The 25,621-nt window shown below is 35.4% G+C and overlaps 1 protein-coding gene across 1 annotated transcript in view; it reads left to right on the top strand.

Moving 5' to 3' along the window:
* The first annotated feature begins 5,231 nt into the window (after positions 1-5,231).
* Positions 5,232-25,621, top strand: part of EMB2411 (DNA replication helicase) — a 171,751-nt gene continuing 151,361 nt past the window's right edge. Inside the window, exons 1-7 of the mRNA XM_089799309.1 lie at positions 5,232-5,986; positions 9,330-9,548; positions 18,351-18,506; positions 18,743-18,805; positions 19,073-19,483; positions 19,637-19,690; positions 19,832-19,893. Coding sequence (XP_089655435.1) covers positions 5,486-5,986; positions 9,330-9,548; positions 18,351-18,506; positions 18,743-18,805; positions 19,073-19,483; positions 19,637-19,690; positions 19,832-19,893 — 1,466 coding nt within the window. The 5' untranslated portion in view covers positions 5,232-5,485. The remainder of the gene's footprint in view (positions 5,987-9,329; positions 9,549-18,350; positions 18,507-18,742; positions 18,806-19,072; positions 19,484-19,636; positions 19,691-19,831; positions 19,894-25,621) is intronic.

Genomic DNA, 25,621 nt, shown 5'->3' with positions numbered 1-25,621 from the left:
TCCATAAGCTCTCCATACCATTTATCCTCATATACCCATATCATGGCTAATGGAAGCAAATTGGATGCCAAAGATAAAGTGAATCAAGCCAAAAATCTACAAAAATCCAAGTATCAACATGTCCCCTCTATAAGACATGTTAAAAAAAGGAAAAATCAGAAGACCATAAAGGCTAAAAATGAAAAATGCAAAAATTATGTGGATTCCAAAGCTACTTAATGAAGTAATGAATCTAAAAGAAAGATTTAGAATAGCATCCAATTTTGCTAATCCAAAGGCTTCCCTCATTCATAAATAATCTAAGCTTCCATTTCCCAAATCAATTTTGGGTCCTTATATACCCAAATCCACCATCCTAAATCCATCATCTCCTTCATCCATTTTGGGTCCCTTTTTCCCAAAATTCAAACTTTCTCATCCATATCCTCCAAGATTTCCTCCTTTCCATCACCCTTCAAGGTGTGCGCTAATGAAAATCTTTCCACCTCCTTCATCCACTCATTCACAATTCTTCTAACCTAGCATCCATCAACCATGTCTTCCTCCCAACCACTCCACCCCCTTAATCCAAACTTTTTCATAAGTCATTTTCCTCCATTTCCCTACCTATTTCATCCTTCATTTCACTATCCTACCAACATCTATGAGAAAATAGTAAAATTTCCTTGAAAATAACAAAGAAAGAGAAATAAATATCAAGGGATAGCATCCATGTATCTAGATGCTTGAGTTCTCCCTTTGTATCCAATGTCTTCCAATTCCATTTATCCATCCATTATCTTTTCCTCTTCCACTTGCACTCTGCACTGGGGGAAAGCTTCATCAATAGCGCACTGCCTTATATATCTTCCATATTGTCATCATCCTTTTCCATCTTTGATCTTGACTATCATTTTCCTTCCACCCATTCATGCTCACTTGACATATCCCTTGCACATTATCTGCACACTATCCTACGTACTCCCACCATTTGTTCACCTATTTGATCTTGACATCTTATCAATATCTTGCATTTGAGAAGGAACCTATCCAATTTTTTAGCAATGTTAACAAACCCCCACCTCCCATTGTTCCAAGTGAAATCCCCCTGTTTAAAGGGAATAATAATGAGACCGTTTTCCAAAACAAAGGTCGAGAAGTCCTATTTAGTTGACCTCCAACCTTTTCCTCCCTTTTTCCCCTCTGGGTGGAGTATAGCATTGGAATCTCCCCCTACAATAGTACATTCATCTTGTAGGATTTCCAAAACCCCTGTTAGCATCTTCCATAATTCTCTCTTCTCTCTGCTCGAAATTGGACCGTAAACATTAAGAACATTAAATTCAAATCCTAATTGTTTTGATGAAACCTTCATCCACTACCAAATCTTACCCATTTGCATTACATTTCCAGTCACTGTCTCCTGATTCCATAAAACACACATACCCCTTGAGGCTCCCTCAACAAACACTCACTCACTATTCATCCCCTCCAAACCATCCACCTTTATCTTTGTTTATTACACTAATACCACATCCGGTTTTGCTTGATCAAGGCCTCTCCTGATCAAGCACATTTTGTCAGGGGCATTACATCCCCTAACATTCCATAAAAGGATCTTCATCCCTTATGGGAGGGGTTCTTCCCCCTTCTCGTTCTCAATTTACTTTGACCTCTTACACTTCTTGCAATTTGGATTAATGCATTAATGGTTCTTCTTCCCCTTTTTTGGCTCTCCCCAGTATAAGCTTTATGATTTTTTACTTTTTGTTTTCTCTATGGTTTATTTTTCTACAAGGGCAATAGTTTCCTCCACCCCAAAGAAATCTTCTTCTTCATCAACATCCCTTTCATCATCTTCCTCATTCAAGCTTTCCTTCGAGCTTGACTCTCCTAATCTACCTTTCAAGTTTCTTATTGGAGAGATTTCAATGTCCTTATAACACTCTCCCATCCCACCATCCATTTCTCCTTCCAACCCAATCATATACCCTTCATTTTCCTCTTGTTCCCTCTGCGTTTCTTCTAGCCTCTTTGTTAACATTACTTGCCTACTCCCCTCCTTCTTAGACATTTGAGGTCCTTCTAGGTCCTTACATCCCCTTTGTTCACTTCCATCCAAAATCCTATAATCAGCCCCATCCTCAATAATTGGCCCTTGCCGAGCTGTTCCATCCTTATTTCAACACTATCACTTAACAACCTCCTTTGCTATTTCTTACCCCCATTCTTTCCTTTTTGTAGTGTCAATTGTGCACCCTTGCATCTTCCATCATCAAAAGTTTTTTCTTATTGCATTTCCTGGCTCACAAATGACCCATACCCTATTTCTTGACAGTTATTTGCTCTTGTTTTCATCATCATTTCATTCTCCACCTTTGCATTATCCCTTTTCATAAGATTTTTAGTCTCTTCCTTCTCTACTTCTCTTATACTGACCATCTCTGTAACCTCCTGGAGTAATCTTTCCTCTTCTTTAGCCTTATGACGTCCTTCTTGTTCACAACTTTTTGAGTCATGTTCCTCACAAAGACAGAACTCACATACCTTCAACCTTTCCTCTAGAGACACCGGTTGTCTCCAGACTCCCCCTTCACTAAAGATATCAATCATTTCAGGGATTGAATGAAAATCATTTCACATTATACATATTCTTGGGAACATTTGAAGAGTTTCTCTATCCACCATTTTAACTGCCTTAATGAATGTTCCTAGCTTGTTCCCAATCGCTTAATAACATTGTTCCTGCCAATATTCCTAGGGCAAATTTCTCATTCCTACCCATAGAGGAAGTTCCTTTATTAACTCTTTTGTTGGATTAAAGTTCAGGACCCATTTCTTCACATAAAACCCAAATCCTTCCATAAAATAAGGACCACTATTCAGGATCCAATCCCTATCTTGCGCTATATACACTGTAACCATGCAAAAATCATTTTCTAATGTTTTAAAATCTTTCACCACACCCATTACTCATCACACTAGGTTTTAATCTTACCTATTGCTGGCCTTGGACCACCCCACTTCAGAAAAAATGCATTGCCCTCCAAAAAGTCTATCTTCTCCTTCACCAAGCCACTTTCCAGCACCACCCTTTCAACTGTGCATCGAGTCAACCAACTATTCTTGAATCAATTGCTTCTCCTAGTTTTCCATGACCTATGCTTTTCTCATTCTTTTGGTTATATTTTCAAAAACCACTTTCCCTCCAAGATTTACTGATGTGAATCTTTGCATCGGGTGACTTCTCAAGCCATTTACATTAAGCCTCTCTCTTCCATTTTGCCATTTTCCCCCATTGTTCTGTATCACTTTTTTTCATTCAAAGCTTTCTTGGTAGTTTCTATTCCCATCTTACCATCTCCCATTCCTATTCCCCTAGTAAGACCTTCCTTCATGTCTTCTGAACGACTCTATGCCCCTTCCAAACCACTCAAACCACCCAAAACCTCTCAATATTCTTGTTACTCTCTACAAACCCTCTCTGTAATCCATTTCTCCAATGCTCCGCCATTAGATTGATTTCAAAAAAATTATGTCGATTTTGTGTGAGAAACATGAATTATTATGAAAGATATATCTATATTATTATTTTTTATAATGAATATAATTTTTAAAAATATCTATTAGCAATTATATTATAATAAAGTAAAATTATAAATTAGTTAAATAAATATTTTTTAAATGATAAAAAAATTCATATTAATATTTTTATAATAATTATGTCAAAATAATTTATATAAAAATTTAGTTAAAATTAATTTTAAATATATTAGGTTTTTTAATTATATACTAGTAAAATTCAATTAATAAAAGTCAATTAAAAAAATAGAAGCTTACTATAACTATATAATATTAAATATATTGAAAGGCAAGAGCATAACGGTAAATTGTAATCCTCCTTTGTTAGGGGTCTTGGGTTTGAATTTACTCAATAATTAATATATAATAATACTAATTAATCACAACACATAATAATAACAATGAATCTTGACTTTTTACAGATTATTATTTTTAATTAGGGGAGAGGAACCAGTAGTCGTGTGGGCTAACTTCGTCAACATGTAGCTGCTACATGGGATGTCGTAAGACCTTCATATTTTTTTTTGAAATGTAAAATGGACATTGAACTACCTACAACTAAGGTTTGAAGGTGTGACTCATCACACAACTTGTTAAAATAGTGCACCTAGTGAAATGTGTCTGAAAAATGATTTTTTGAACATTAGACCAAAGTTTAATTTAAAAATCTCTACTAATTGAATTTAAAATTATCATTTGTTGTTAATAGAATATTGTATAATTATATGAAATGTAACATATATGTAACTTAAATGGACCAAATTATTATTATTAATCATAAATATTTGTTATATATAACTTTTATAAAAAACACAAAAAGACAAATACTTGAACACAAAAAAATTATTTGTTATTATAAAAATAACACATTATTATAAAAAATACAACATATATCCAACACAAAGGGACCATTAGTTGAACACTAATTTTTTTTTGGACAATCTCACACATTTCATAAGAAAATACAAAACATTTATTGGTATTCACCTTTTATATTTGTGATGATACATATTGTTGATATGGTTTATTTATGCATATACATTGCTACTCCAATAGTTGTACACATAAGAATAGTATGTGTACACTAAGATATCAATGTTTATTTAAGTGAGCATATTATGTTTTGAGTGACACACATATATTAGATAGCTATGATATTTTGTTTGAGACAAAAAGTTATTTATTTCGCTCATTAATGAACTTATTTATTTATTTTTTCTATAACATTTATAAATTTTCATTTGTTGAAGTATTGGTATATTTTTTATCAACATTTGAATTTTTATATATTTACAAATAGATCAATTAATTACAATATATAGTAAAGATGTGTTGGAAGATTGGACTCTATATTCATGATAGGATGATCAACTATTGAACCCCACTCAACCATTGAATCCTCTCCCCCAAAACAATATTTTACTTAAAATATACAAACACAAAACATGAGCCTGACAAAATGATTTCATAAGATTTTACTTTAAATATACAAACACAAAACATGAGCCTGACAAAATTATTTCATAAGTAATGCGCAATAGGCCCAATATTAGGGCCCAGAAGGTTATTTTTTTATTGGTGTTGTCCTTCCCCCAGCAGTTTCGACCAATGACCGGGTAAGGATACAAATGTTGTTTCTTTTAATCAATGCTGACCCTTGATAATGAAATCAAGCTCGTCCATCTCATTTATGAAACGCCTTCGGCTTAAATTTTTTTTTCGTTCGAGTCGGGGTCGACCGTCAAATTTAAGCTAATCATTGACAGCCTACGAATCCTGGCGGGAAAGAATCAGAAAATCGGAATTGAAGGAGCAATGGCTCGCTGATAAGTTCGAGGTTCAGGCGGTGCAGCAGCTTCTCCTGGGGAAAGGAAAGGAAATAACACCTCAGAACTCAACATATATACAATGCACTGAGATAAAAATGGCACCCAAGAGACAATCGAAAGATACAAAGAAACAGAAGGATCCCGGTCCCTCGAGAAGAGGATCCGCCGCTTCCAAAAGAAACAATCAGAATACGAACTCTCAGCCTGCGAAATTCGGTATAGAACATTTCTGGGGACGCTTAACTCAAAATGCTTCCCAAAACACCGATTCTCAGACCACAGAACAATCTTCTAGATCAGAAATCGCTGTGCTTGACAAGACTTCAGAAGCTCCATTTGACCATGTCCCAGACGAACCTAAGCCCTTTGAAGAGGTCCTATGTGATCAGCTGCTTAATGATCCTCAGCGGACGCCTGTGCTTGACAAGTATTCTGTAGATGCAAATAAAGGGCGGTCTGGTGATGCTGAAATCATTGATGTGCAGGAGTGTACGCCAGAAGCTCACATTCGTTTAGGTCTTGGGCCGAGATTGGGTATGGTATCTGGCAGCAGCTCTGCAGAGCAACGCAAATGCGTGAAGCGCTCCCCTGTGTTGGTGAGTTTACTTTATCCACCCGGGATTTGATTTTTGCAAAAGTAATCTGAATAATGATTTCACAGACTATATGAATATTTAACAATACCTTGGAAATATCCATTCAGAAATTTCTTTCTTTCTAACATTTCAAATCACATTCGGTACTCCATCATCGGGAATATATTATTAAATTTTTTGTGTTTCCACATCTCTAAATTCTGTAAAATATGTTCTGATTTAAAAACTTTGTACATTTTTATCTTTTTAGTTTTGTATAGGTCAGCATTTGTAAAATAAGTTATTTAACTTATTTTTCGTAAATCAGATGAAACTCAAGCTTAGGATATGTATCTAACAAAATCAACTCAAGCTGTATCATTCATATTCAACTGTCGGATTATTCAATTTCATTTCTCCTGAGAAGCAGAAGGATTTTTATCAACCACATTGCATCATGCAGATATCAGCGAACACGTATTACTCAACCATTCCTCTCCAGGGTTGGTAGAAAATTCATTTATTCAGGAGATCGAATCCACTGATTCCGGAATGCTCTCATCGATCGCCTTTATTCTTTTGCGCTCTCCGTACACCAGACCCATATTCTGAAACTACCAATACAATTGTGGGTTTGTTTAATGCAATCTTAGCTTGAAAATTGCTAGAGACTTATTATTATATTTGTTTTGTGCCCATTCTATTCATGTCGTTAGTTGAATACAGGCTTCAGAGGATGTAAGTTCAGAATAGACACTTGCTCAGCTAGCCAGACGATATTATTGCTTCAGAGTTGGAAGGATATTTCAGCAGTATAGCTCACTGTCTGCATATCTGCAGCGACCTGACTGGAATTCGACTTTAGACACCTCAAAGTCATGTGTAATTATCAAGGCATGATGCACTTAGTCACAGCTTCATTCAAATATGTAAATGTAACCGTTACTTGTAGTCTATCTTCCACGGCAAAACGCTATACACGCACTTAGGAGATCTCCATTAAATATAAGTGTTGTTAACCTTTATGTTACGTATAAGTGTTTCTATCAACTTTTATGTTTTCCGACAACCACTTTAGAGCCCTTAATTTATTGAATCTGCTGACATATTCCGTTCAGGTCTACTTTCATTCTTCCACAGCAAAACACTATACACGCACTTAGGAGATCTCCATTGAATATAAGTGTTGTTAACCTTTATCTGTTTCTATTAACCTTATTGGTTTTCGGCAACCACTTTAGAGCCCTTAATTTATTGAATCTGCTGACATATTCCGTTCAGGTCTATTTTCATTCATTTTCACTCTTAAGATTCAATGAATGGTTTTACCCAGAATTATTTGCAGACAATGGTATCTCTTTTCCATTTGTTGCTGGTCACTTCCCTCCATGAGGCTGACGGATTTCATTCTTTTGTCTCTTCAATGTCATTGACACCATTTACTGACGGATATTGTTTGCTGACTGTAATATCATTTCTACATTTGCAGTATGGCTCCGATACCATGTTGAGGAATGAGGGTCCCTGCAAATGTATTTGCACTGCTATGTTTGGTATGTACTTTCCAAGGGCAGCGATCTCTGTCTTTATATGAGCAGAATCTATGAAGAGACATCTCCCATGAAGGAACATGTCTATTTGTTAATTTGATAATCAATACACTAATATATATATATATATATATCAAATATAATGAACACATATATATATATAAATTATATCTCATATATAATTATATATATTCACAGATTTATCCGACTGGAGATACCAAACATTAACACTTCTCCTTCCCTACATTTAATAAAGATGTTATTTTGGCTTGATCTTCAGCCAAGCCATCTATTCTCCTCAGATCTACATGAGATTTTCTTCCCCTCTTCTTGGCAGATTTAGTACAATTTGGGGTCTCTTTACCTTGATATATTAGATCTATTCCTAGGCTTTTTCTTCTTTTGCTGCCTTTTCTTTTTCTACAAATGTATCTATATTCCCTATTTCTTTTTCATTTTCTACTTCTTCAGTTCCGGATCTTTCTAAGCTTTTTTCAATGAGCCCTTGTTTCTAAGCTGTTAATTCTTCAATATCTTCTTTCTTTTCTTTTGATGTTCCCATAAGCTCATTTACTGCATTCCAGTTCTAATATAATGCCCAATTCTTCTGTGTCTCTTTTAGGATATTCTTTTTTTTCTTCCATAGTTCCCAATCCTTCCAAGGTTTCCTCTGTGTACTCTTGTTTTTCAGTTACTACTTCTTGTCACCTGGTTCACTGCACAGATTTGCCTGTAGTTTTTGGTCCTGGTGAGACACTAAATCACATTTTCGCATTTTTCACTAATTTAAAGCAGAGCTATTTTTTAAGCTTGTTATTTTAAATTTGGTACATCAGGGTTATCCAATTTTCTTTTCATATTTTAATTCTGATATAATACTTAAAATTAATGACAGATTGAAGGTCTTATTTTAATGACCTTGTGTGTTTTTTTTATTTCAAACTGCATTTTGTTGAAGTAGTATCTCTACAGAATTTGTAAATTCATTTACAAATCCAATATTAAATATGCAGTAGCCAATTGGTTGAATCCAGTTTGGCAAGTGACAGTTCCATCTGATTTTTCCTCTAATCGAATCAGAGCTTTTTTCGTAGTGGCTGATTTCGAGACTTCCATGGCTGAATTGAAATATTAAGGTTTGCTTTGCCTAAGGTCAGGGCTGTAAATATTTGTAGGGAAAATCTGCCAGAAGCTTCATGTGGATTGTAAGAAGAGTTGACAAGGATAATTATAACGAAGATGATGCGATAATCTCATGCCATGAAGCGTAAGGTATTGGCAACTTTTACTTGTTCAGGGGGCATTATAAAAATTCGCATTGGTTGAGTGTTTGTATAGGAAACTCACTTCACGAATGATGTTCATCAAGTAGTTGTTCCACTGGAACGCTATACTTTTTAGAAGTTGTAAAACTGCATTCAAATAGGTAAGACAAGCAAGACATAAATACGATTCTTGATTGCCAGAGAGAGAGAGACCCCTTGATAAGCTGCTTTGGCTTCAGCAACAACATTAAGGAATGTGCCAAAGCTCCATCTAATCTCCAAACTTGTTGATCTTGTGGTTCCAAATAAGAAGATTTATATCTAATTTTTGTGCAATTAAGAGATCTTTTTGAAGCACTATATTGATTCATCTATGTTTTATTTGTTTTTGTCTGAGAAATGGTGATCTTTATATATTTTTAGAACTAAGTTTCAAGATACTTTTATTCCAAATGCTAGTTGTTCAATCTATATCTGAGTACAGTGTGTGGAAAAAATAATTATATATTCTAGAGGATTTATCATTCTAGCAATTTTCTAATAAAGCAGACCCAAGATGATGGAGGGGATGATGTCAAATACAAAAAGACTCCAGTCATGGTTCGCCTTGAATCTATCACAAAAAGAAGATGCACAAGCAATCATATTCAGCTAAATGCATATCAGCTCAATTGCACTCCAATCCGTGCATGCATGGAGAAAAAGGATATGAACACAATTTTGAATGATGCTTCAAAACTTAATTGCACCCCTGTTTCAGACGATAAGGTATGAAATTCTGGTCATTATTTTTCCAATCGTGTTTGTAATTTTTCTTCTTTGATTTTAAGCAGCTGCAGCTCTATTGAAAAGCTTAGAGGGGTCAAGTCAATATCCATAGTGTATCATCTGATTTACAACTTATGTTGTACAGTACTACAAACAATTTCCAATATTGAACTTCTACAAGACATAACATAATTGATGGGTTTGTGGTAGTTAATTAATTAATATTTACCACTCACGTTTGTATCGACTCACGAGAGATGACTTTGAATTTGGATAACAACAAAATATTCTGTCAAAGAGAAACATTGCTAGTTGATGGAATAAATTTTTTTAGTGTATTAATTTTTAAATATGCCGTAAGAAAATGAAAAGGGGAAAAACGAATTGCATTTATTTTTCACATTGTTTAATATGTTGAAACTGTTTGGATTGTGCAAACAAAGGCATTGTAAAGGAAAAATACTAAAAAAGCTCAATGTTGTGAAGCTTATCTTAGGATTTAGGACATTATACAGATACCCTTTGACTCCTTACATGAAATATTATAGTACATTAAGTTCCAGCAGGCAATCTTGTTAGGATCTCACTTGCGAAATGTTATCAAACAGAAACATACATTTGTAAAGAGAATACAAATTAGTTGCAAATATGCTTATATTGGTAACAAGTATCACAGGCTTTTTCATGAGAATAACCACCTTTAGAGCTCTCTCTATGCAAAATATGATTTGAAGATGATATTTGTTTTTTAAAGCATCAATATATAAGTCGTCACAATTATTGACTTACGAACTATAACCAGTGTGGGACAAATCATAAATCTACACAATATAATAGTAACAAAATAACTATACCAGGAGTTTTAAAAAGCTCAAAATAATATAGGGCTAGGATGTAAGGGTCCTAGTCTTATCGATTGGTTGCAATCTCTTAATTTCAATATTTAACATTTAAATTCTCTTCGGTATGTTGTTTTGTAGCACCTTAATTGTAATATCTAATTGGGCTGTTATTGAGGTTTTAGTTACAAGTGTTGTCACTTGTCCATTCAAGACAATTTTGGGAGTGATTCTTGACAATCCCTAACAAATTTCAATGTTTTGCACTCAAGAAAATCATTTTTTAGCATAGTTCCAAAACTTAGACTCGACAAGGCTGACTCGACTTGTGACTCAGTTATGACTCGGCAAAATGAAAAACCCTTGAAATTTAGAGATTTTTAATGATTTAAAACTTATTTCATGCACCTTTTATCTTGTTAAACCTAAAGACACTATACCATCATCAAATAAAAGCTAATTTATCATCACATACATGAACAAGGAACATAAACGATAAATCAATCATATGCGTAAAATGTAAATTGTAGCAAAGTTTGTCAAGAAAATGGAATTGAATCCAAAGGACTTTTGGATGAAATGAGTTAAAAACTTGAAACCTTTAGACAATCCTTGTTCTAGCTTTAGTTTGACCTTATAAAGTGAGGATACATTATGGGGGATTAGAGTGTTGAAGGCACGCTGAATCTTGGAAATTGGCTAAGTTTGGAATTTATTAGTAAACCTCAAAACCTAGATTTTGCATCGAACTCCTATGAAGCTGAAACCTATCTCACTCATTAGAAGCTTGTAAAGGTGTAGGAATCAGGCACAAACACTTGATGAAGACTCACAAATTGATCTCCCAACTCCTTGCACAACGAAACTCTTGCTCAACTGCTTAGTTGCTTCACCTCAAGAGAAAACAATTGATTTGCACACCAAATGAAACATAGAAGCCCATAGAAGTCCTTTTTAATTCACTTTTTAGCAGTGTAATTTGAGGACTCGCACCCACCCCCCAAACCTCGAAGTACTTGTACCCAAGATGTCCCCGCACTAGGTACTTGTACCCAAGTACTGCCATTTTGCAACCATGCTGCCGCTGGGAAGGGTACTTGAGTTATTACTTGAATTTTGATTTTTTGAATGTTACTATTGGGTATGTAATATGTTACTATGTTGAATGTTCAATAGTTCTAGTTCATGTTGCAATTTTGCTATGTTTAAGTATTTTAATTTCGTATGTTCTACCAAAACATCATTTCATAACAAGCATTTCAAATTCTATATGTATACTATACAACACCCCTCCCTGCCCCATCCTCCCCTTGCCACCCTCCCTTGGCCGTGCCCTCGTCATCTCGGCAATGAGACCCATTTCCCCCTGTTCTGGAAACTCGTCCTACCGTCCCAACGTAGCCCAATATTGGGGTTACATTGCTTTTTAGTGTTTTGGACATGATAAAATCATTAAATTAGAAAAAAAATGTGACTTGGCATCACTTTTCTGCCCAGGCCTGCCTTGCTCTGCTCATGGTCAGACTGGGTCCAAACTTTGGTCTGGCCAGATCGAGCTGGTTGCCTTTGGGCCAGAAGCACAAAGTTCGATACTGATCCCAGTTCTGGGTGCAGTCCCAGATACAGATGCGGATTCAGTTGCCTGAGCAGGTTAATATCCAGTGATTGTACGTACATCATTTCATCCATTTGTCATCCGTGCCCAGTTAGTGGGGCTACCTGCTGGCTTCTATTTGTTCATTTCCCATGTTTACTATTAATAGTAGCAGAGATGTGCACCCTGTCTGGACCCACAGGCGAATTGTTGCTGGAATGCGGACTGGACCAGGTACATTCCAAGGAATACAAAATGTGAAAGACCAGCCAACAAGTTAACTAGACAACAAACCAACAAAAACTACCAAAAAACTTTTGAATTATCCTATCACCAGGCCAACTTAGCAAGAAGGCCCTGGATCCCCACCATACCTACGAACCACCAAGGCACCTCCAAAGATGATTTATGAACAGATTTTGACATCCAACGTTTCAAAGTAGTTGGAAGTTGGTAAACTGCAAACTTTCAAATATTCCTCCCTCATTACCACCTATAGATTTTTTCAAACAAGAACCAAGTCTGGACTGGAAAGAGGCAAATCGGTGTTTTTCTTCAACAAGGTCTGTAAAAAAACATGTAGCTGCTTTACTTCTTGCTAGAAGTGAGTGAATTCAATAAAACGAACAATGACACTGTCCTGGAGGTTACCACCCACAAAGTTTTCAAACACAATCAAGTTTGGACTTGTAAGGGCCAAATCAGCATTTCTGCTTATTAGGGCTTGTACAAGGACATGTAAAATCTCCACTTCTTGCCATAGGCAAGCCTTTGCAAAAAAACAAATATTGACATCATTCCTGAGTCTATCACTCATCATCATCTGACAGATTCTATTGAGAATCCATTCTCTAGTCATCATATCAGACACCTGAGCTTCCCATTTATGAACAAGATCCTCTACGATACAAGCACACTGTAATAAGAGAAATCCTTGTTCGAATAACCTCTCTTCATGACTGCAAAATTATGGTCCAAAGTGTTGATGTTATACCTGCAGAAGTTATCTTTCTTCTGTATTCGAAATAAATAATCTATATTTATTGAAGCTGACTCAACACATAATGTTGCCTCACTTTGTAATGTCATCTTCTTTGTAAAATCAAGGCAATGAAGGGTCTTCACTTTGTAATGTCAAGACAATGAAGGGTTAAGACAATTTTATATATTCTTCCAGGAGGAATTTGCACATAAACTAAAGATTGATATCTTTTGTGATTTGAGAGAGATTGATGCTAAGGAATTTATTATTGTCTGCATATCAATAGATGATATGAGCATCACTTCAGTTTAGGCAAATTGTAAAGCAGTTTTCTGCTTGTTCATTGAATATATAAGTGATATATTTGTGGCTGGGCTTTTCTCCCTCAAGTTGGAGGGTTTTCCCAAGATTATTCGCTGTGTCTTAGTGTTCATTAATTTGTTTTGCTGCTTATCTTCATTTCTTGTATATAAAAATCAACAAGGTAGCAGAGCCAGGTTTAAGGATCAGATTCATTCAAGCAGCCAAGTCTTCTTCTCTTGTTTTTATCTGAGAATGAGAGGAGAATCCAAGACAGCCATAGACTTGGGTGGTTAAGAAGCATCCCGACAAAACAGGACACACACATAACAAAACCAAATCATACCAACTACAGAAAGACTTGCAAATTGCTTCTTGCGGGAAAAGGGAAGACTTCGGTGGACTGCGGTTTTTGTTAATGCATAGGATCTCTGATAGAAATAATATAATTCTCAGACTGTTTATATTTCAGACTTGTACTTGATCTTGTTTGTGTGCAGCAGGTCTGCAACTTTGAGGTTGGCCTTCAATTCTCCAATAATCTTTATAGTGAATGTCAAGCACTGATTAAGTGGTATTTGATAAACTGCAATAAATATGACTGTTGATCCTGGGACTGCAAGTATGACTGTTATTGATATTGCTTTGTTGCATCAACAAGTGAATATAAATAATACATGAGGGGTCATATCCATAGGGTTATGACCCTACGTGGGCATGACCGTTGGTCAATAATTCAACCAGTGCATAATAGTAATCTGCCGATGACTAATCATGCCCGATAATATCGTTTAATACAACACTTGATATATATCGATGGTAATATGAAATGGAGCGTGATACTTGATCGGTGATAACACAGATGTCTCAATATCAATACAACCTGATATGAATCGGTGACAGTAACAAGTGAAGCCCGTTCTGAATCATAAACATGTAACACTTATACATACATACATATGCATATAATCATATATATATGTGAATGAATATATATATATATATATATATATAGATATAATTTTATTTACAGCATAATGTATTGAACCAGATTCAGATGCTCAGTATTACTTTGACTGATGCTAAACTTCAATACTCCCTCTTTAGCAAGGGAGAAGTAATAATGAAATCAAATGTTAGAATATCTACAGAGAACACATTATTTGACACTACCACTCTAAAATTAGGGACTCGTCAAATAATTTAAATCACCATGCTATGAACACTATCTTAGCATATATTATGATCTCTAATTGCCTGAAACAATATCTAGAGTAATCATAATGCATTTGTTATTCATGACTTCCGGCATGTCCGGAACAAATTGTCATAATAACAGGCCTATCATTGGCAAGATTGTCACCTTACAAAGATTACCTTCTGAATATATATGTCCAGAAAGATCGTCACCTTTCATTACATATCGGATGCAACTAAACAACCATAGAAGCATAAACACACATATAAATTGAAATTTAAGTTCAATATTCAAAAATGACAATTTGATCAAGTTTACCTCTGAAATATTCTAATTTAACATTGGCAAGAGGTTCAGTAAGAATATCAGTTGTTTGCTCATCAATCTTGATATACCATATCTTTGACTCAAAAACTGAATTTATAGATAACTGATTTATTTGAGTACAACATTGCATATGCCACTTATGTATTCGAACTTTGGAAATGTATCACTCTTCCTCTGATTCCTCACTATGGAATTCTCGTTCCATTTTATCTCTTTGTTCAACAACTTAAAATGTAAGATTTTCATCCTTTTCATACTTAACTTCTGCTAGGGCTGCTTGAATTTTCTCCTGTTTTGGACAAAGGTTATGAGTGTGACCGAATTTGTCACATTTGAAGCATTGTACTTTGGACCAATCTCTTTTCCTGTATGATTTGTTGAATTCCTTGTTGTCTTGATGAATTCCCTTTCTTTTTCTCTTATTATTGGTACTGGCTTGAAGAGCTTGAAATTCTCCCCCTTGATATGATTAATTTGAAATGATTCTTCTCGTAATTAATCTTGACTCTTCTTGAGTGCATTCATTTTTGAGTAGTTCAAACTTAGGAAGATCTAGTTGAGAACTTAGTCCACGAATAAATGTCTCCCAAGACAGTGGTAGTCATTTTAGGGCTATAATGCTAAGCTCTTTGTCATCTACTTCATTTCCAATGGTCGCAAGTTGATCTTTTAATTATGAGATTCTTAGGAAATAGAACGTAACAGTTTCCCCATTTTAATCTTGACATATAGTAGATCTTGCTTCAATGTTAGCAATCTGCTTGTGTTATTAATTTCGAAAGTATTCTTTATAATGGAGAACATCTCAAAAGCAGTTTTAAGACTCGATATAGATGGAAGAATATGATCCTTCGCCGAGTCTATAATAATTTTCATGGCCTTGTTGTTGTGTCTTTTCCATGTTGTTTTATCTGGTTCATTTTCAGGAATGGATTTGTTTGATTCTATGTACTCTTCTAATTCCATTTCTGTTAGTACTATCATGACTCCAATTTTCCATGATGAAAGGTTTGATGCTCCCTCAAGTCTATACTCTAATCTTACGTGATTAACCATTTTGGTTTAGAGAATAAAAATTCTAATATTGAAATCTGAGATTTTAGTTTTAATTCTGAATAATAGAACTTCTTATTAGAATGGCTCTGATAGCATGTTAATGCATAAGATCTCTGATAGAAATAATATAATTCTCAGACTGTTTATATTTCAGACTTGTACTTACTTGATCTTGTTTGTGTGCAGCAGGTCTGCAACTTTTGTTGGCCTTCAATGCTCCAATAATCTTTATATTGAATGTCGAGTACTGATTAACTGGTATTTGATAATCTGCAATATATATGACTGTTGATCCTGGGACTGCAAGTATGACTGTTATTGATATTGCTTTGTCGCGTCGATGAGTGAATATATATAACACATGAGGGGTCATGTCTCTGTAGGGGCATGACTAAAGGCCACGTACGGTCATGACCCTACGCGGGCATGACCGTTGGTCAATAATCCAATCAATGCATAATAGTAATCTGCCGATGACTAATCATGCCCAATAATATCATTTAATACAACATTTGATATATATCGATGGTAATATGAAATGGAGCCTGATACTTGATCTGTGATAACACAGATGTCTCAACATCAATAGAACCTGATATGAATCGGTGAAAGTAACAGGTGAAGCCCGATCTGAATCATAAACATGTAACACTTATATATATATATATATATATATATATATATATAAAATCGTATATGTGTGTGTGTGTGTGTAATTTTGTTTACAGCATAATGTATCGAACCAGATTCAGATGCTCTGTATTACTTTGACTGATGCTAAACTTCAACAGTATCCAAGGTAACCCATTTGCCTGTTAATGTCTTCCATTTCCTTACACAACCAGTATATCTGCAACCTGAAAGAACAGAACAATCTCGACTTCCGTGGACTGCAGTATCCAAGGTAACCCATTTGCCTGTTTAACTATCTTCCATTTCCTTACACAACTAGTTTCTGCAACCTGAAAGAACAGAAAAATCTCTTCGGTGGTGATTTGATGTTTTGTGTTGGAGCAGTGGAAGTGTAGTATTGCTATCCTGATACTGTGAAGAAGGTTTGAAAGTATTCCAACGATTTGTGGTCAAATTCGTCTCTGTTTGATAGAGGACAGTCTTATTTTATTGTAAAGTTTAATCCAATCTGCAAATGCTTTCGGCAAGTATGAATGAGCTGCGGGAACCCATGATGTGGCTTTAGTGGTAGATCTAAAGATTTTCCATGTTTTGGGTGTTTCTGAATTCGACCAGTGACTGTCCGGATTCCATTGGCAGTTCATTTTTGGGAATTGAAATGGCAGTTTGTTATAGAGGTTAGAGAAACCAAAGATGCCAACGCAAAGAAATCCAGTGAAGAGAACAAAACACAATATAATGATGAATAGTGGGAATGAAGGCAGTGATAGCTACCAAAAGGAATGTAAGTGAATGGTTGTGTGTGTATGCCAGCTTTAAAACTTGAGGAAAATCTTTATCACAAGTCTTACATTCCATCCTTCACTCCATCACAAAACAAAATTATTTTGTTCAAAATAATATTTTAGCTGGGATTTGAAGTTAGGGAAATTGATTTCTTTCTCATGATTGGAATCATTTGCTGAAATATGTGTCAAGTTCCATTAATTTGGATCAGTGATAAGCCTGGCCTAAAAGAGAGAGTGGTCCCTCCCAGAGTCTGCCAACTTACAAGCAACCATTTTGCATTTCTGAAAGCAATGACCAAAAACAACCAAATAAAAAATTTTGACACAAGGGTCGCTGGGTTTCATCTAAGATGCTGTTCAATCTCCAGTCTTGTAATTGTTTCTTCAAAAAGCATTGGTTTCTTCTAATGCAGCCAAAACTTCTGCTTGTATTGGAATCTAGAAAAGAAAGAAACCCTTGCAATAAATAAACCTAAAAGGATGTGAAATGCTACACCTGCTCCTGCCAACTCTGGGTTACCCTTGCTCAAGCTTTACCATCTTGATTAATTCTTGAAACAATCACTTTTAGGGGCTTTTGAGACAACATTTTCCACTTATGAATTGTATCGTACTCCATTAATGTGGGACAATCTTCAACAATTATTACTGCCAGTAGTTCTACCATGTCTCTTATTTTTATGAAATTTTATTGAATATTTCAATGAAGTTCATAACCTAGGTGATACTATATATTGAAATTTTTTAGGATGTAGTATAAGTTTATGCTTTACTGAAACATTAAATGCAATTGGTAATGTTGTCAATACATAAACACTTTTCTCTTTCTGCATTTTAGACAAGTTAGTTGAGCATTCAGTATAACTACTATTTTCGGAGTAGAAATACCTTGTAAGAACATTTGATTATTAGAAGACTAATGTCTGGAAGTAACTTGCTTGGCCAAGCTAGTGAGCTTTATTCTTTTTGTTCCTGTAATTAATGTGAAGCATATACATATGCATATAAGCATACAATTTGTTATTGATGTACATTTACACAATGTGGAGAAACAGAGGCTAAGTAAGTTCCACTGGAATATACAGAGCTCTTCAAGTCTTGCTGGAAAAGTTCAGCGGTGGCTTTCCAGCCCTGGGATGAAAGCAATTGAGTCAATCAAATTACAGTCAAAAGAGTGCTCCTCAGATTTAAGTAATAAAAATAAAGAGAACATTTCAATGCATATCAATGTAGACTTGCAGGTAATTTCTTTGAGTCTATGTAAAACATAGCTTTTGAATTTGCTACAAACTTTCCAAATATGTCAAGCTTTTTTGTGTTGATAACTTTATGCTGTTTCAAACAGCTTAAACTTATATGATGATTACAGAGTAGATGAATCATGATGCAACTGCCATTGAAAAGAACAAAACTATTCTACAGATTGTTGTGTACTAGCTTATGATTCTGGCATTGATTCTTGGAGTTCCTTTTGCAGGCTTCTCAGACTCCAATTAAAAAAAATAAGTACAAACAGAAAGGTGCAAGTCACAACAGGAAGGTCTGGTTAGGATTTAGTCTATTTGCTGTTTGCTGTTGGTACAAAAATTCATCTTAACCTTGACGAGTTCTTTCTGTTGATCTCATATTTTATTTACTGTGTCTAAATGAGAAATCAATGTTCAACCACAGTAGTACTGAGTGAAGTTATTAACTGAACTACAACTGTGATTAGGAGATTATTAACTCTTGTCAAAAAGTCTTGTTGCTTCCATAAAAGAGGGTCTCTGCTATAAAGATATTAATATTTTTCTTTGAAATATCACAGGCACTGATTGAACTAATTGATGAAGTTGAAAATGTTCTGACCGATTCTTCATTAGTGACTAAGGATGAAAGTATTGCTGAGAAACAGCCTATGGATGAAGGTGCATCTGGTAGTTTAAGTGTTATAGGCGTTTCAGGATTTTCTAAAGAGGAAAATAACCTAGACTTTGGATGCCAGAATGTTTCTGTGGTGCCTTCCTTATCTTCATCATTTATTGAGAAAACTTTCAGCAGTAGTGAGATTGAGGTTTCTTTCCTTGAGGAACATCATGATTCCATATGTCAAAAAGGTCTCGTCAATTCTTCGGTTTCTCTGGAGAGATTTGATGCCATGGACCAAGATATTTGTTTACTAAAACCATCAGGCAATACGAATGGCGTTCACCTAAAAATGCATTTTCTTGTACTGGAAGTAGGTTTTGGTCATTTGATCTAATAAAATGTCCTGTAGTATTCTTTAATACTTTACATTCTAGTAGTTGAACAAGCATACTTTTTCATTTGTTTAATCCTTTGAGTTTTTCTCTGAAATCTTTAAAATTTTTTCATTTTCCTTCAATCTTAGGTTGCAGATGTGGAGTTAAACACAAATGAATCTAGTACAAGGTCTTCAGTCAAGGTATTCCTTATTTTTATCCCAGTTAGATATTTTATTGCTTCCCTTCATTCAGTTGTAAAAAATGGTGTTTATAGATTTTGTTTAAGTAACATGACTTCTGCTTTGAAGTTTCGTTTCAATTCATTTATTTCTTGTATTCAGGTATTACGTTTATTAAATGAACAAAGTGGGCTAGAGCGAATTTTACATCTATGTGATGAATGGTAAGTTGTAATCTGATTTCTATTCCTTATTTCATCAAATGTGTTTGAAATTTATTTTACCGTGTAATGAAATAACTGTAGGGCACACAGTAAATGGAGAGGGGCACATAAGTAAATCAGTATATGCAATTTGCAACTTAATTTAACATTAATGAAGTTCCTTGAGCCTTAGCCTTAGAACCTAAATGCAGCTTTGACAAATTCCTTGAGAAGTAAGTAAACATACATAAATATAGAGGAACACCAGATATATGTAGTAAAATAGTATCTCCTAAGTTAGATTATTTCTATATTTAATGGTCACTTCTAGATATTGCAATATCTTGTATGATAGATTTTTCTATTATTAGTACGTTTTTTGAAAAATATCTGTGTTGTAAACTCTAAGAGCAATTCATTCTTAGTAAATAATTCATTCAATGATATTAATCATTACTTGCATGATATGGTACTAGAGCTAAGGTTTTGATTTTTTTGAAATATTTATAATTTCCTTTTGTAATTATTAGTTTTAAATTTTTTTGAAATTATTCTCTTGGTATCTATTTTTTTAAAAGTTGATCTTGCATCAAGGGTTAGTTTGCAGACTTTTTTGTGGCAAAATTCATGGCTTGCTTGACCACACCTTTAGGTTGTTTTTGTTGCTCTAGATGCCGTTTTTATGTGAATTTTTGCAAATCAAACCATCTTCGCAGCTCTCTCTGGGTTGTTTTTTTCTGACCAGTGAGTCTCTATAATCTTCCTATGGCTTGTTGTTTTTGGTAGCTGACCTGTCTTTTTGTAACTCCTTTTTACAAAAACAACAAACATTTTCTTCTGCGACTTTATTTTTGTAAAAACGACCATTCTTTTAGTCATTTCTCCACTCTCATCCACATGATCTGCAACTCTGTTGCATTCTGCCTGTGTTTGGAGGATTTTCGGCCCTCTCTTATTGTTGTTTTTGTTCTGCTATAGTCAACACTCCTTTGTTCTGCAACTTCCAATCTGTGGTCCGCTTTTTTCCTCTCAGAATTTTCCAGAACTTGTATATGGTCTCTCATTGTTGCTGCATAGGGTTTTTTCAAACCCTTTGTGTTCTCTTTGTGACCTAGGCTTCATTTTTTTAGGCAAGTGACACCTTCCACGCCGTCGACTCGAGTTCTCCTTAACAACTTCAGATAATCTAGCAGGTTTTTTGAGACTTCAATCGGGTTGCCATTTGATTTTTTCAGTGTCTTGTTTTTTGTGCCTCAAATTTTATGCCAGCCAAAATTTTATTTTGTTTATAGATTATTGGTGGGTTTTTTGAGACCTCAATCAGGTTGTCTTTGGATTTTTCTAGGTGTCCTGGTTTTTGTGCATCAAACTTTGTGCCAACAGATTCACATTGAAATTTGTGCCTGTACCTACCGCTATAATCAACATATTCAACTTTGTGCATTCATCCATCTAGGTTTCTCATTTTATTGTGCCTAAAAATCAGGCAATGACATCTTTGACCAACTTTCTATTGGAAGACAGTAAAACATTCAATGGCATAAACTGCAATACCTGGAAGCAATGTGTGACGATAATATTTGAGTACTAATGTCTTGACAAAACATAAAGTAGGATAAATTTGATGAACAGTATTGAGAAGCTGTTATGGTCATCAAATTTTCTGTCATTGATGATCAACTTTTGCAAGTTCTTTCTGGTAAAACAACTGCAGAAATTTGGAGCCATCTGAAAGGTTTGCATGAAATTCAGATAAGAGCCGTGCATTCTTCTTGAAGAACATGCACTTCTTGAGTATGATGGATGAACAAGTGTCCTTACAAGATCACATCAATAAAATCAAGGACATTCGTGATCAGTTGGAAGCAATCGGAAGCAAAATGGAAGAAGAAGATATGGTGGTGATCACCATAAAGAGTTCCATCTTCCTATGAGCACTTTGTTGAAACTCTCAACGTTGCTTCTTGTACCTTCTTAAATTGGAAGCACTTAAATTTAATGATGATTTAACAACTATTTAGTGAGGTTTAATGTTAGGCTTGCATTTAATTTGCATTTCTCCCTTTTCTTCTCATCTCTCTTTATTTCTCCTAGATAGAATCAGGTAGGACCTAATAAATTCTCCTTGATATTCCTCTTTCACGACACAAAGCTCGAGGTAGGACCTATCCACTTGGGTCCTCCCTTTCCTCTTTTTTACACCGAAACTATGTTTTCGCAAAATTTGTACCTTATTTTTGGAAATCGAGACTTGTTTCGAGACCCTGAGAGTCTCCCGAGGATTTCTTGACTTGCTTAGTAGGGCCGAAGTTCGACTCTCTTTGGGTGCCATTTTTGGGTCCTCTTCTTGGGCCTTGTTCTAGGGTTGATCCGAGGTGTTGATTTTTAGGCCAAGACGGCTGATAGGAGAAAGTTTATTCTAACTTCTATGTAAGCTTATCCATTTGCCACATTTTTCATCATGCATTCACAATATCTATCTCATTCATACACAAGCATTCCATCCACAAGTCATATCAAGCATCTATCATGCACTAGCACTCATGCACTTAAGTCTTCAAGCATTCAAGCAATTTTTAAAGTCCATTCAAGGAGATCCCTTTTGCAAATAATTGGAGAGGAGATCCCTTGCATTCAAGGTGCTTTCAAGGAGCTTCAAGAAGTTCATTTGGGGGCTTCATCATCTTCTTCATCTTCATGCTACAACCTTTCAAGTTCTAGCTCCTTCATTGATGATAGTGGAGTTTGTCATCAAGGAAGGCCTTCTACATCCATCCATTCTTTTACATTCACATTCCCCTTGATTCAATTCAATTGGTAAAGTGAGCATATTGCATTTGATTTGAGAGATATTACTGTTGTAAAGTTAATTTCTAAAGTAGGGTTTGACCAAGACAAACCCCCCATCAACAAAACAAACCCATTCTTGTTGCAAGTTGTGGATCTCAGAAGGAAAAACTGGTTTCAGATTCATATTACCTTATAGCAGAACTTCAGAGATTTGGAAACTGTTTCGCGTTCAAACACTGCTGAACGAGGCTGAACTTCGACCCTACTAAGTCGGCCTTGCTGCCAAAAGTTGTCTTTGCCAGACAGTCGAACGATTTCTAGGTTCTAGAGATCTCATTGTTTCAGGCTTGGATTCTGATTTGTTCATTGATTGGTGTTGCACAAACATCAAAAAATCAGATCCAGTTCTCCTTATTTTCAAGGTAAGTCATTTAATTGTTTTCTTTATTTCAGTGCATTTACTTTCTATATCAATAGTCTTAATTGCATTTCATAGATCTTGCTTTGGGGTTTTAAGGATCTTGCATTCTTTCTCTAATTTTGTAATCATTAGATCTTTGCTTGCATCAGTGCTCTGTTATCACTTGGTTGAGACTAATCTTCTTAGATCTAGAAACCTTAGAGTTGGAATTGAAAGGACCAATCTCCTTAACTCCCCTTCGAGGTGTAAGGGTCAAAACCCCCTGAAGTGTGAAGTATTTGCGACCTATTCCAATTGCTTCACATTTCCCCCTACACACTCTTATATGATGTCCCCAATTCAGCAAGTTCTAGTAGTTTGGTGATCTCAGTTCATCATCACGACCCTCGTGAGCTAACAAAATGTTTTGAGGGTGTTAGTGATGCGACTTGCTATTTATAGTAAGTCAGATATGCCGAGTTTTTATTAATAGCAATGCAGTTATGGTGCCCTGAGGTCTTGGCTTCATCAATGTTCGATTGATGCTTTGTTGATGGGTTACACATTTTTGGTTGTTTATTAAGTTTCACTTAATAAATAATGTATGTTTCACTTAATAAATAATAATTGAAGACCTTTCCAATGAGCTATAACACATAGGCCTGCTTGACCAGATGAAGCCAAAATCCCCTTATTACTCCAATTAGCTATATAAATAGCTTTATTTTAATTTATTTAAATGCAAACTTAGGAAATATTTAAAATATTTCCTTTTATTCAACTGGAAAGCCAAACCAACCAAATAATCAGTGAATGGGTCCTGTCACCTGCCTATGGCTGATGTCGGGCAATGTGGGCCAACTGTCGGTCCCATCCCTAAAAACTAGGGATGCTCCTAGAAACTAGGAAATATACCCTGTCACCTTGAAACTAGAATTGTATATTGGTCCCGAGGAGCCTCAAATCTGATCTCTACCACAACCTCCTAAATTTTAGGAAAATCTCTAAAATTAAGGAACTGCCCTGACTGGTTCTCAAACTGATTGTAGAATCAACTCTGGTCACTGAGTATCCAATATGAGTCTCTATCCACCATTGCTAGCTTATGAGACTCCAATAATAGGCCAACTCTCATGACTCTGCTACTCAGACTAGAGAGGGGACATGACAAGGTAGTATTTATTTTCATGATATTAAGTGTTGAATATACTTTTAGCCTTTATCAAAGTTGACCAAATAGCTCATGACTTGTCCAAGGTGTACTCAGTTGCCCAGTTGATAAATCCTTCATCTTGAGGTAGTTTAGAGCCCATAACTAGTGATCTAACGATGGACTAAATTGGTTACCCATTCCTTGAATCCCGTTTAGCAATGCTTTCACCCCTTCATCTGCTTCTACAACCAAAATGCATATTCCACAATAATAACATGTTCCTCCATATACATTAAGATATCAAGAGATAAAATAACTGATAACTGACATAATGGCTAACCACCACTAACCTTTATCTTAAAATACAAGCATTCATTTTCAGTTGAAATAACAATCATCAATTAACAAGTCATTTATACATGAATCTAAGAGTTAATCATAACTTCCTTTTCACAAGATCATGATATCCAAGAGTTTCTAACTAACCCTTGCAACGACTATAATATTATTTTTTAAAAGATAAAAAATTTGGGATGTAGTTGATGACAATATTCAAACAATAGATATACTATTGCAAATGATCTGATCATTTACAAGGGGAGGATTTATTTGGTCCTAGGATCAGGTGTTAGGCAGATTATATTGTGGACCTTTAATGATTCTCCATTGGTCGGACATCTTAGGTTTTTTAAAACCTATAGACAGATCCGAGAGCCTATAGACAAATTTGAGAGAGGTTCACCTGGAAGGACTTGAAGTCAGATGTGCATCGGTATGTTAGAGAGTGCTTTATTTGTTAGCATAACAAATAGGAGCATACCTATCCAGTTGGGTTATTGTAGCCATTTCCCATTCTTGAGAGGAAGTAGGAATGTTTATCCATGGATTTTTTTGTGGTCTTGCCGAAAGCCCAAGGCAGAGACTGCATCTTTGTAGTGGTGAATCGCCTCACCAAATATGCATACTTCTTTCCAACACTACTACATTTTCAGCAACACAAATAGCTGAGTTGTTCTTCCGAGAGGTTTCAAATTGCATGGTTTGCCCCGAAACATTGTGAGCGACTGAGATAGCTGTTTTATGAGCCACTTTTGGCAAGAGTTGTTAAGATTGTATGAAATAGAGTTGACTTCGAGCACTAGTTACCACCCTCAGACTACTGATCAAACTGAGATTGTGAATAAATGGTTGGAGGGCTATCTGCAGAACTATGTGTTGGCAAAGCAGCGGGCTGGGTGAAGTAGATATATTTGTGTGAGTACTGCTATAATTCCACTCACTACATGTCTATTTAGATGTCTCCTTTTAGAGGCTTGTATGAGTATGTCTCCTCAAGAAGGTGTTAGGCAGACATGTCCCATCTTCTACTTTATCCCCATCGGATGATGAGGGGAGGTTTAAGTTGA

Source organism: Cupressus sempervirens, chromosome 9 (genome assembly GCF_028749045.1).
Source record: "Cupressus sempervirens isolate cs-2001-9-10 chromosome 9, ASM2874904v1, whole genome shotgun sequence".
NCBI lineage: Eukaryota > Viridiplantae > Streptophyta > Pinopsida > Cupressales > Cupressaceae > Cupressus > Cupressus sempervirens.
The sequence above is the reverse complement of the archived record's forward strand: the minus strand, read 5'-3'. Positions and strand labels throughout refer to the sequence as shown.